At 50.5% G+C, this 13697-nt stretch overlaps 1 protein-coding gene across 1 annotated transcript in view; it reads left to right on the top strand.

Annotated features, from left to right (window-relative positions):
* FAM53B (family with sequence similarity 53, member B) overlaps positions 1-13697 on the top strand; it is a 125051-nt gene that overhangs the window by 55673 nt on the left and 55681 nt on the right. The window contains exon 4 of the mRNA XM_011930203.1: positions 6163-6935. Coding sequence (XP_011785593.1) covers positions 6163-6935 — 773 coding nt within the window. The remainder of the gene's footprint in view (positions 1-6162; positions 6936-13697) is intronic.

Consider the following 13697-nt stretch of genomic DNA (forward strand, 5'->3'; position numbering starts at 1 on the left):
AGGCATCTCATTCTCCTGTTCTTTGTGGCACAATCAAAAGTCAGAAACTTCAAGCTCAGTCATCAAGCCTCAGCTTTGGAAGAGCCTAGTCTGTCCAAGACTGTGAGAGAACTGGGCCCAAGGATGCTTGTGTGGCTCACTCTCCCATCTGCAGGCAAAGGCTCATGTGTGTTTGCGCTACACACAAATGCACATGCTCTCACGTATGTATCATTTCAGACTTGTGAAGATAATGCTCAGTGGGGACACGGAGAAGCTTTACATGCCCTAAAGGCTAAAGCAACAGGCGTAGCATAGAGCTGAATGGGCTGGTGCTGTGCTCTCAGGCTGTGGGCTGTCGCGCCCTGCTCAGGTCTGCCAGCGGCTTGGTGTCAGGCTGCAGGTGGATGGGGGCCCTGCTGTGTGTCTTTAGGACACAGCTGATGGGCCATTGCGTGTTCTCAGGGAGAAAGTGGGAGGCTTCACACTCATCTTGTTCTCAGGAGTAAGTTAGCTTCTGAGGCCTCTGCTAGTGGCTCTCCATCGAGAGCATGTTGTGTAGCTTGAGAAGGAGGCCCTAAGGGTCCTCATCCTGTCCTGTGAAACTTCTAAGTACTTGAAGGGTGAGGTGATCCTTCTCCATTCTTCTTCCTGGAATTGGCCCAAACCGAAACATAAAACACCAACTTTCAGTGATGTTATGAATTCAAATTTGTAGAGACCAGAATTGTCAAACCTCCTGAAGCTTTTGGGCAGTGGTGCTGGATGGTCTGGATGGGCCGCCATTCTGACAGATGTTTGAGAACTCAGTTCTCCATGTCATCCGCTTTCCAGAACAGCATTTCTCAACATTTTTGCATTGAAATAACCTGGGGAGCTTGTTAAGATGCAAATGCCTACCCAGAGAGATTCTGATTTACCAAGTCAGAGACAGGGTCTAGAAACCTGCATTTTAACAAACACCCCCAAAGGATGCTCCTGTAGGTGGCCCAGAAGCCACACTTTGAGAAATCCTAGTCAGAGAAGCCAGGTTTCCATTCCAGCCAGATTCTACAGAGGCTGGCACCCAGTTGCAGCTCTGGTTGAGTCAAGCCTCAGCTAGGAGAGCGTTTTCCAGTACCGTTGATTATCCTTATGATGACTGCTGCTTTTGAGAGCCTACTCTATACCCTGTATGAGATGCCTATTTAATTCTCCTAATAGCTACGAGGAACTGAGTAACTAACAGAGCTGAGGTTTGAACCCAGGTCCTTGCCCTTTCCGCTACACCAAGTGACTGTTGCTCAGTAGACTCCTACATCATGGCCATTGTGACTTGAAAGAGTTATAGTTGTTTGTGCAGAAGTGATACCGAATGGAGGGGGCAGGGGCACCCCATATCCTCTTCTTGGAGGCCTACCGAGGCCCTTTGTACGGTGTGACGTTAGGGCCTAGCGCTTGGGGCAGTTTGCCATTAAAAATTAGCTTCTATTCCTGTTTCTTTTGTCTGGTGATCTGACCCAACAAATCGCTTTCTGTTCCATGAGCGAATGGGGAAAACACAGGGCTAAACATAGCCTTGATTGTTTTTACTTTTCTCATATTGTACTTCTCAAAGCGATAAAGATAGAAACAATTACAATATTATCTGCCTGCAGACTGAACAAGTAGCCACCTGGCTGGTGTTGATACACAATAACAGTGCTTTGCATTTTCAGAGTATCTTAGACATGACTCTGCCAACCCATCTCCTGGCTGAGTCACACATGGCCACATGGCCCAGGTGAGGCAGATAGTTCAGGGCACAGCCCAGGTTGGACTTACCTGGCCAAGGAAGACTCACCTTTGCCAAGGACAAAAGACAGGTGAGTCCAAGGGGACACCGCATCCTCTTCTAGCTTTTGTCTGCAGTTTGCAATCCACTCCCTCATTCATGCATCACTGACTAAGGTCTGCTGTGTGCCTTGCTCTGTGCTAGGCACTGGGGAGCCACATTGGGGCTGTGCTTGAGAGTCTGTGGCTTTAGGAGGAGAAGTAGATGTGTAAGCAGATCCATAAAGTTCAGGTACCTCTGTGCTGTACAATCATAGAGCTAGGAGAAGGCGTTATCTTCAGAGGATCTTTGAGTTGGCTTTTTAAATGAGGAGACTCTTGGTGAAAGGAGGATAAAGGCAGGAAAAGAACATTCCAGGCCTTTGTAAGCGTGTGTATGAGTGAAAGAGCTGATGTTGGGGGAAGCTACAACTTCTCTTCATAGTTAAAAACTGACTCTTCGAATCTTCCCTACAACAAATCTTATAGGCCATAGAGGCTTACTCTGTAACATAGAAGGAGTAGGTCCTGTAGGAATTCATCACCCAGCTCTGATGTCCCTGGGTTTTGGTGGTTACCTCAAGGCCCAGCAAGTTGGACTTCCAGCCTTTCTGCATATAGGTCTTACCTGTGCTTGCTCCTGCAGTCTAGTTACTTAAACTTTAGTTTTATAAAGAATCGCTGGTGCGTAAGAATTACCCTTTTGGGTTGTCTACGCAAAGCTGGGTGGAGGAGGTGTACTTTGTGGGCTGGTTCAGGAATTCTTCAAGGATGGTTTTGACTCTATGTGATTATTTTCTGACCTCCACTGTCATAGGAGGTTTGCTACCTGGAGTGTAGGGTTTGTTGGGGAAAATGATGAGGAGATGGGCCCGGGTGCCAGTCTGAAATGCTTGTCTTCTTTCCCAGAAGCAACGGGTGACAACTGAAGCGAACAGGCCACAATAGGTGGGGGCTTCAGAAAGTTGTCTAGAGGCAGTGAGGAGGTAGGCCTGGAGTAGGGAGGCCCTGAGGGATCCCTTCAAGAAGCACCAAGATCACAGGCTGGCCATGGGAAAGGAAGGGCAGATGGGAGGAATGGTTTAGCTGGCTCCCGATTTCCCTTTCTTCTATGATTTCCCTAGAGATGGGGAAAATTTCAGGCCAGTAGCACAAAAATGGAATAGAAAATGGCATCCTCTGAGAGTGGGATCAACTCCTTTTCATCTCACGGGTTTCCCGGAGGCCTGGTGGAGACACAGTCTGTAGTATGTCTCAGGCTCCGTGAGCACCGGCCACCCTTGCCGCTCTGTGCCAAACCCGTTGGTTTTTTCCTCAGTCGGCCACATTCCTGGCCCATCTGGTGCCTCAGTGCCTTGTCTCAAAAGAGAAGTTAGTGGCCAGCATTTGGTACAGCAACTTCCTGAAAACCCAGAGGAGCCAACTCAGCAGAGGGCAGGCTGTGGGCCCCCACCCTGACCCTGGCTCACTTCCTGAGTTCAGCGAGGGCACAGCACCAGTGGGCTTGGTGGTCACATCCCCCACATATTTGGTGAGACATTTTTTCTCAAAACATTTGGAGACTATAGAAAAACAAAAGAGAAAAAATAAATTAACCAACCAGCTGTCTGCCAATCCACTATTAACATTTTGGTTTATTTCCTTCTTACCTTCACATACAACAGATGTATTTTGCTAAGTAGAAATCACGCCCTCTATACAGTTTTACATCCTATTTCTTTATGCTCAACTTTATATTATTAGCATTTCCCCACATCACTTGCTGTTCTTTGAAACTCTGCTTCTTCGTGCTCCATGTTATTCCTTGATAATTTGTTTAACCAGCCCCTGCTGTAAGATGTTTTAATTATGTTTACCATTTTCTATTGCTCATCATTTTGATGAACATCATCATACATAAATCTTCACTTTTTTCTTAGGATAACTTTCTGTTTTCTTTTAAATCAGATGATAACTGAGATATTTGTGACTCTGTCAACAAGAGTTTATATTTCCTTTAATTTTACTTTATAGCCGGTCATGGTGGCTCATGCCTGTAATCCCAGCACTTTGGCAGGCCAAGGTGGGTGGATCACTTGAGGCCAGGAGTTTGAGACCAGCCTGGTCAACATGGTGAAACTCCATGTCTACAAAAAATACAAAAATTAGCTGGATGTGTGGTATACGTCTATAATCCCAGCTACTTAGGAGACTGAGGCACCAGAATAGCTTGAATCTGGGAGGTGGAGGTTGCAGTGAGCTGGGATTATGCCACTGCACTCCAGCCTGGGCAACAGAGCCAGGTCCTGTCTGAAAAAAAAAAATTTACTTTGTATTAGTTTATTGGACTTTCAGCTGCTGACCAGTGTCAGGTTGAAGCTGGTTTAATAGAATGGTGAATACCCAAAGGGAATGGTTTCCTTGGTGGTGAAGCCTGTCTGAACAACCTAATATAACTTGCAGGAAGGGGTACATTGGATGATTTTTGGAAGTAATTGATCCAGTCTAGTTGGAGGAGCAGATATTGAGACCTGCTGTGGTCAGGCCCTGGGAAATTTCAGAGATGAGATGAACGATGTGTGATGAAGGAATTGGATGTTTAGCGACAGTCTTGCTTTGCCGCAGCTGGCTCGCCTGGGCTTTTGGAAGATTTCTCTCCTGCATCTCCAGCTTCTGAGGCCCTCCATGAATACAGCCTGTGGATAATTTCTAGCAGTGTCCCCTGCCAGGGTCTCAGTCCCTCAATCTGTATCTCATGATCTTGGCAGGATGCCCAAGAGGAAGGAGTACCACTGTTAGCTGCGCCTTAGCTTTTCCTCTGGGCTCCTGGCCCTCCCTTTGGGCTGCACAGGTCATTCCCATTGAGTCAGTCAAGAAGCTGCTACTTGTGACGCTCAGCTGGCTGTGTCTCTTGGTGCCCTTTGAGGAGTGGCCACTGGTAGAAGAGATAGGTTTGTAGTCCTTGCTGCCTCGAGCACTCACGGGTTAAGTCTCAGTTTTCTGCACCTGAGCCCATCTTGTCTGACCCATAAACTCCTTAAGGCCAGGGCCAGAGTCAGGCTCCCTGCAGTCGGCCTCAGCGCTGCAGTGTAGTGAAAAGGGCCTGCGCTCTGGGGCCTGACTAAGCTGGGTTTACATCCTGTCTAGTGCTAGCTGTGTGGCCTTGGGCTAGTTGCTCAATGTCCCCCAAGCCTTGGTCTCCTGATCTGGTCCATGATGGTACCTGCAGTCAGGGTGCTGTGTGGATTACACAGCCCAGGTGAATGCTCAGTAAGTGATCTGCATTGCTGTGAGACTCTGCGTGCATTTAAATACCTACCAAATATCATTGCAGGTTTCACTTGTATTCTTCTCTTGACTGACTCAAGCCATTCACATGTGCATGATTTATAAATATATATAGGTTCGAGAAAATAGTACTAACAGGTTGTTCCCTGACAGCATGGCATATTTCTTAACTTTGCTTTTATACTGTAGACTTGAATACAAGAACTACGTCAAATTTATCTTTGCATCTCCTAAAATTCCCCACATGGTGCCTGATTCCGTAGTAGAAAAACAATAAATAGTTCTTGAATATTTCACAAAATAAAGGTTCAAGTGCAAATGTAGCATTTCATAGCCCGATAGGTTATTTATTTGTGTATTCAAGTAAAGACCTGAATACATAAGTTTAAGTGGTGCCCTTAAGTCTGTGAAGCCCAAGACTTGTTCTTACAGATTTTAATTGCTTTAAGTGAAAAATCGAGTGAACATAGAGAAAATGCTGTGATTGGCAGCCATTGGTGACATCGATGTTGAGCATTTTGAGGGAGGTGATCTAAATCAGTACCAGCTCCAGCTTCTAGTAGCAAAGGCTTTCAAGGTGGAATTGGGGTGAACTAACCTGGCAGTGCCCCAGCCATCTTTTGGCCTTGGCCATCTGAGTTGTTGAGACATCTTTGGTTGTGGTCTTCTGCCAGAGCATCGAGTCCCAGTCCTGAGAACTGCAGAGAACCCAGTGGCACTTAACATATGTCTTGTCCTGACTCTCTTACTGGCCAGGGCAGGGCTCAGGGTAAGTTGGTTTCCCACCCATAAGATGAGAAAGCATTTTGGATGAAAAATATTGCTTTGGATTCTCCTGGGAGGCAGTATGGTACACTGGAAAGAAAACCGTATCAGGAGTCCCAGGGGTGTATCTGGATTCTAGGCCCTGCTCCGCTTCCAACTTCCAACTCAAAGCCTTGAGATTCACTTCTCCTCTCTGAGCCTCAGTTTCTCATCTGTAAAATGAGGTTGGACTGGATGGTTTCTAAGGGCCTTTTGGCTCTAAGATACTGTGTTTGAAACGGGCTGTTGGTGTGGAGATATTAAAGGGCTGGAGTGAAGGCCTTCTCAAATCCTGTTTTCTCCTTGTCATTTATGAACCAGAAAATGACAGATGGCGAGACCTGGACAGGAAATGCCCTCTTCAGATTGACCAACCGAGCACCAGCATCTGGGAATGCCTGCCTGAAAAGGACAACTCACTATGGCACCGGGAGGCAGTGACCGCCTGTGCTGTGACCAGTCTGATCAAAGACCTCAGCATCAGTGACCACAACGGGAACCCCTCAGCACCCCCTAGCAAGCGTCAGTGCCGCTCACTGTCCTTCTCCGATGAGATGTCCAGCTGCCGGACATCATGGAGGCCCTTGGGCTCCAAAGTCTGGACTCCAGTGGAAAAGAGACGCTGCTACAGTGGGGGCAGCGTCCAGCGCTATTCCAACGGCTTCAGCACCATGCAGAGGAGCTCCAGCTTCAGCCTCCCTTCCCGGGCCAACGTGCTCTCCTCACCCTGCGACCAGGCAGGACTCCACCATCGATTTGGAGGGCAGCCCTGCCAAGGGGTGCCAGGCTCAGCCCCGTGTGGACAGGCAGGTGACACCTGGAACCCTGACCCGCATCCCATGGGAGGGGGCCGGCTGGACCTGCAACGGTCCCTCTCTTGCTCACATGAGCAGTTTTCCTTTGTGGAATACTGTCCTCCCTCAGCCAACAGCACACCTGCCTCAACGCCAGAGCTGGCAAGACGCTCCAGCGGTCTTTCCCGCAGCCGCTCCCAGCCGTGTGTCCTTAACGATAAGAAGGTCGGTGTTAAAAGGCGGCGCCCTGAAGAAGTGCAGGAGCAGAGGCCTTCTCTAGACCTTGCCAAGATGGCACAGGTAAGAGCCCCAGCATCCTGGAGTCACCTTGGTGCTCACTGGAGCCTCTGCTGGGTCTGGGCCGTCCTAGACAAGCGTAGAACACCAGTTTCAGAAATACCCAGGAGTGGGTTAGTTTCCTTGTTTTTTAAAATCCTGTTCAAAGAAAGATTATTTCCAGTTGGTTTTTTAAAAGCGTTTATTTCTTTCTATTTACAACCAAATATTCCCTTTCACTGTGAGTGCAGTGCTAGGGGTACAAGGGCAGGTGGATGGGGAGAGGTGGGCTGTTGGTGGGCAGACTCACTGAACCAAACACTGGTGTTCCCCTCCGGCCCTTCACTGGAGCTGTCTCTCCCAGGAAGCCGCCCCTGCAGCTGCTGCAAGAAACGTTTACACACACTGGGATTCAGTGTCCCTTGGATTATGCTGGTCCTGAGATCAGGGGTGTGGGTAATGGTTTCCGAGAGCTAGTGATTGCGGAGCGCTTATTCCTTTGACTAAATTGTTGAAATGTGAGGCCCTCAAGATGCTGTGACCAATATTCTCTGAGCTTCCTCTGCAATCATCCTTGCCCTTTGCTGTAGAAGTATCTGGCCACACGCCCCTGTCACTTGGACTTTATCCTCTTTGTCTTGGAGCTCTGCCTTGTGCTAACACTGATCTTGGATATTGATTTGAATGAGATGAACTTGGAGTTCATACTCTGTCATCAGGAGCGTCTCTGAGCCTGAGAGTTGGCTGCATCTGGTTCTGGCTGGGGATGAGGAAGTGGTGCTGGCCCTTGTGACCTCTGACTCAAGGATGGGTGGATGTGATGGGCCACAACACTATTGGCTCTGTGTTCGTCCAGGAGCTGTCAGTTGCTTAATGCCGCAGTCTGACCATCATCTTTTCTGGACTTATTTATGTAAACATTGGTCTCACTGGGTTTCAAGGGGTGAAGATCTTCTTGTTGGTGAGGATGGTTTCAGAGGGGTTGGCCTTGGTCACTCAGGATTATGGCCAGATCCAGGGCAGGCGGGCTCATCGTGCTCACTGTGTTTTGGGCGGGCATAGCTAACTTCCTTCCAAGCCCAATGTTGTTTTCTCAATTGGGTCTTCTTTCCTTTTACAAAGAATGTGCAGTTTCTCTTCATGGGGTTTTGCTCTTCTCTCCTTTAGTTCCTACTCCCAACATAGAGGTCTACCCAGAAAAGAAGAGGTGCAGGTGTCTTAAGTCTAAAGCTTATCTGGCCCCAGAGTCCAGACTTTCTGGCCACCTTTGTTCAAGAGCCTGGGCACTGGCTGGGGCAGTGGGAGGGCAAGATGGTGGTGTGCTTGTTCCTCCCCTGTGTCAGTGGGATCCGCCTGGGGGAGAGCCTGAAGGGGTGTGGGTCAGTGCTCCTGCCCCTCCTCAGCTAGTTTCCATTTCTTCCATCGCAGCTCCAGGCGTGTGCCGTTCTTTTTGCAGTGTAGTGGAACGTTTTTGACTTTACTAGCTGGACAGGGATTGAACGCATTTATTTGACACCAAGAGGAATTTCCCTTCTTGAGAAAAAATTAAACAGGTAAAAAGTCTGGAGAGGTGACAGATTTGGGTGACTTCTGAGGAAAACCCAGAGCCCAGAGTGCTGGGTATGATAATGCTTCAGTTACATTTTTAATGCTGAGCATATTTTATTACCTAATGAGTAGATAGATAATAAAAACAACATACATGTTGTTATATGTTGCTAGCCACAGTTGGAATAACACCACTGGCATCATTGGAGACATTTCTTGACCTCGTTTGGTTAGATACTGTTTAAAAATATAATGCTCAGTGGGGCGGCGCCCAGTTGTATAGATGGCTTCATTGGCCCCAGGCAGGCCTCCCAGATCTGGGAAGGTGTGCGGAACCTGAGGAGGCTGCCCTGGTTCAGCCTGTCTGTCCTTGGCCGCCTTCTTGGCGGCGGGTCTTGGGCATAGGGAAAGTAGAGAGGGTCCTCTGGAAAGTGTGTGTGCCCAAGGCCTATGGCCAGAGCCCTGAGGCTGGGCCCGTGAACACTGAGCCATGCCCCCACCAAGAGTCTAGACCCTAGTCAGCCCTCTCTCCATGGGGCTCGGCCTGCTTTGGCTCCATCATCAGTTGATTTCTAGCCTGGGGAGGTGGGCCTTGCTTTTCTGTGGGGCCCTGAGAACGAGGCCTAGGGTATCCCTATGTATTTATCAAGAGCCCTGGACAGTGCAGGGCCTCGTGCATGGTAACCTGATGAGCTGGGCATGTTGCTGGTGTACAAGGACTAACATGTTGCTAGATGGCCACTGAGGTTAGACCACTGGCCACAGACCCCAGTTTCTACATGCTGTGGCTTCACTCAACATTTGGGACCACCGAGAAGGGGCTGGGGTCTGCTCTGCATGCCCATGGAGGCAAGACTTGGAGTTGGGCTTTCCATATCTTTGGAAGGGTAGGCTTGTACCCAGGTGCGGCCCAGGCTTCCTTCCGCTGGGCTCTGGCTTCTCTTTCATGGGCCTTTTGATCTTGGTTTACACATTGCCTTTGGGGGTGAGAGCTCCACTTGTGCATTCTTGTAAAGGCGCCCTTCGTATGTGGGTTCTGAGGCCAGGTGTGTGAGTCTGCAGAAGGCCTTTTCAGTTAGACCTTTGGAGCAGCTGGCCATTCTGAAGAGCCCCAGCTCCCCTAGAGGCCCCGACTGGGGCCCAGATCAGATCTTGAGGGTGTGCGTGAGTACACGGCGGCTTCCCTCTGGCCATGATTCGGTATGGCCAGATGGACTGTGGTAGCTGGAGCCCCTCCAGCCTGCCCGCAGGAAAGGGTCCAGGGAGAGAATCCAAGAGAGTAAGAGGGCAGGAAGCTCTGAGGTCCAAGGCCCTGCCCTCATCTGTATCCACAGTTGAGTTCAGCAGGAGCAGGTGCCCTGGGGTGTAGACTCTGTGCTAGAAGCAGAGGATGTCAGGAGATGTGACCTCAGAGCTTGTCCATTCCAGTCCCTCTTGAGGAAACTGAAGCTCTCTTGGTCCCTATGCCTGCCAGGGCTCTTTTGGGCGTGGTGTTCACTTTTGGATCTGCATTTAGGCGACATTGACACACTAGAAGGCCTCCAGAGGTGGGGCCGGAGACTGGAAGCCCTGGGCAAATTGCTTGACATGTCTGTGCAGCAAATGCCACCACTGCCACAGGACTGTGGGAGGAGCAAGAGAAACAACGTATGTGGATAATGCGCTATCCATATGAGTGTGTGTTTATGTATGTGTATGTGTCCACATCTGTTGATATGTGTGTGTGTGTGTGTGTGTGTGTGTCTGTATCTATATGTACCCACCCCCCCCCCCCCCCCCCCCCCCCCCCCCCCCCCCGCAGTGCATTGGCTGGCACAGGCTGGGTGCTGACAGATGCGCATGGCCATCGTCACAGTCATGGGGCTTGGAGGAAGGTGTGGGCCGCTTCTGGGTGCCTCCAAGGCAGAGGTAGGAGCAGAGGGTGGACGTTCCTGGGAAGTGCCCTCAGTCTGCTATGAGAATGCCTATTTTTCAGGAGGCCAAGGTGGGTGGATCACGAGGTCAGGAGATCGAGACCATCCCATCCCGGCTCACACAGTGAAACCCCGTCTCTACTAAAAATACAAAAAACTAGCTGGGCGTGATGGCGGGCGCCTGTAGTCCCAGCTACTTGGGAGGCTGAGGCAGGAGAATGGCGTGAACCCGGGAGGCGGAGCTTGCAGTGAGCCGAGATCGCGCCACTGCACTCCAGCCTGAGCAACAGAGTGAGACTCCGTCTCAAAAAAAAAAAAAAAAAAAAAAAGGAAGGCCTATTTTTCTTTGTTTGTCCACCGTTTTCCCTGTGTTTCCATCCTCCCTTTTCTGTTCATGCCACTTTCTGTGTCTTGTTTGTTCATCTTCTTGCCTCATCGCTTTTCTTTTGTAAATGGGAAGGAGGCCTGCCCTGCAGCTCAGCTCAGCCTGCAGTCAACTCTGAGTTCAGAACCCAGGGTTATGAAATGGTGACAGAATTGGATTCGCCCCCACCCCCTTGCCAGAGGAAGTTGGCCGTGTGTGAGCATTCTCCTATCTGTCACCCTTGAAACTAGGGTGGAAATATCCCGGGGGCGCGCTGGCCACCCTACCCCTTCCTAGCCGCATCCCTGGGGGACAGCTGTCCCAGTTAACTCTGGTCCGTTGGGGATGAGACGCACAGGGTGGGGTGTCGACATTGCTTTCAGATTGTCTTTGCTCATGTCTTCTTAAAACCCCAATGCCAAGAGAGCAGGCAGAGATGCTGAATGAGGCTGCAGGTGAGGTGGCCATCTGGATCCTGAGTCCGGGAGGCTGACTGTAGTGAGGAAAGCCCTAATGGGGGAAATGACGCAGGGACCTAGTCCCGCAGTGGCCGCCCTCCCTGTACTTGTAATTACAACCACTTGGTTCCACAGAGCAAGTTGCCCAAAGGCAGCTCAGAGGACTGGCTATGCTGCTATCCCTGTGCAAGCCTGGCCCCGTGGGCCTCCTGCACAGCTTTCCTCCTCATGTGGTGTTTTTGGCCCTCCTGGTTGGTGTTCTCTGTGAGGCTGCAGCCTTCCTTTTGCAGAATGACAATGTGTGCCATTGAGGGCAGGGCCCAGCCTGAGGGTGTGAGTCGTTTATTAGCAGGACTTTTGCTGACATTTTCCTTACTGCTTTTTTGAGACCTGGTTTGACCACCCAGCACTGGTTGGCTCCCAGCAAGACTTGAGCTATATGAGGCCATTTAGACATACATAGATCACATGTGTGTGAGCAAAGATTTCAGAAAAAAAGCAACAATTAAAACGATCACCCATTGAATGCAGTCCCCCTGGGTGTCATAGTCCCTGCTGTATTTTTAACTCCAAGCTGGTCATCTTGAAAGAGCAACAAATTGTGCTTCTCAACAGTTCTTCAAACAGAAGCAAGATGTTTGTGGGGAGGGGTCGGGATGCTGAAACAGAGGTTTGATTGATTGCAGCTGCCCACACACTGAGTCCCCAAACCTCCCTGAGCAGGCCTCAGAACAGGCAGCAACTGTTGTGTTAGCAGATGTTTGAGGGACTGTGAAAGCTGGCCAGGGGCAGTTTGGGGTAGAAAAGAAGCATGAGGTAGAAACCAGCATGCCAGCATGTCTTTGGGAAGCCGCTGAGAGCCTTATTCCTGGGGGTGAGTCCAGGAGAGCTGGGTGGGCGAGGCTACAGGGGCTGTGCAGGATGAGGGGTTGCTGCAGGAAGTCGTGAGAGCTTGTGCAGATGCTCATCAGTGACTCGCAGCTCTTTGCTGGACAGGTCCTCTCCAAGTGAAGCCCCCCAGCCAGCTTCCACTTTCCGTCTTTTGTGCCGGTGGGGCCACCTTTGAGGGACAGTGGCCCTTCTTGGTCGCCATGGGGTTGGCTACATGACTTCTTGCTCAGGCACCCCCAGCAGCTGCAGGCCAGCTGTGCCTTTCCTTGGCCAAGTTTCTGTGTGGCAGACCCAGCTTTCCTGCACCTTTGTGACTTTCTCCTGTCCACCCTGCCAGTGGCTGTTCCCCTTCAGCTGCTTACGGTTCCCGCCGCCCTGCACCCTCAGCACCCTTCCTCTCAGGGTGGGAAGCTGTGCCGATGGCAAGTAGAGGAATTCAGAGGTGGAGCACCCCTTATAACACGGACTGCAGACAATGTGAAGATCTGGTGAGAGAGGTAGGCTTGGAAAGCCCTAGAAAGCCCATTGGAATGAAAGAAATGCTAAATACAAGTAAAGGCAAAAACTTTTGTGGGCAGGCACATGGGAGTAGTTGCTTCTGACTTAGAGATAGGATACACTTGAACAAAGGAAGAGAGCCTGTAAGACCTGGGCTGTCAGAGTTTAGGGATGTCATGGGGGCAGCTTTGGGTGCTGAACTAGCACGCCTCCTTCCGTGCTCTTGACAGACATTGCTAATCAATCATGGCAGCCTTTTCAGGTGAACTTAGTGGAGGTCTTAGAATCCTCCCCTTGGCAGTCTTGGCAGCCATTGCTAATTGATGGGTAGCTGAACGTCATCTGCCATCTCTGTTCTAACCCATCCCCTCACTTGAGGATGAGGCCTCTAGAGTCCAGGAAGAGTTGGGGCCTTGCCCAAAGTCACATGGTGAGGTATCCCGGAAGGTGGGAACCCTGACCTCTTGACCCCAGGCTCAGTGCTCCCGCTGCTGTGCTTGGTCCTGGGTGAGGACCACTCAGCTGGCCCTTCCAGAGAACTGATGTGCATGGGGCATAGAGAGTGTGGCAGTGAGAAGTGGGAGCTTCGGAGTCAGATAACTGGGGCTGTGTCCCCATTCTGCCACTTTTGAGCTGTGTGCCCCAGGCCTCATGTCTGTGTCTGTAAAATGGGAATGGCAGTGCCTGTTGCTCATGAGTGTGGGAGGAATCATGTGGCATGGATCTGGCACATGGTTGGCACTCAGCAAATGCCAGCTTTGATGAACAAAAAAAGCCCGGGCCTGCTGCAGCCTTTCTCCCATGGTAGCTGCCCTTGTACCCTCTGCTGCTCTGGGCAGTGTCCTGGGCTCCCCACTCTTGGTGGGCCGGGATCCTGCTAGCCGTGGCGCATGCTGGCATCAGGCTTCCAGGAGACTAGTTTCAGCTCTAGTTCTTGTCTTCCCTGCTTCCCATGATTTCCCTCCCTTTCTTCCCTTTCTTTTGACAGAGTGTTTCTCTGTCGCCCAGGTTGGCATGCAGTGGTGAGATCTTGACTCACTGCAGCCTCCGCCCAGATCCCTCCTTTCTGTCTCTAGTCACAGCCCTCAGGTTGCACAAGCAATCTGCTTAAGGT

Source organism: Colobus angolensis, unplaced genomic scaffold (genome assembly GCF_000951035.1).
Source record: "Colobus angolensis palliatus isolate OR3802 unplaced genomic scaffold, Cang.pa_1.0 Scaffold85, whole genome shotgun sequence".
Taxonomy (NCBI): Eukaryota; Metazoa; Chordata; class Mammalia; order Primates; family Cercopithecidae; genus Colobus; species Colobus angolensis.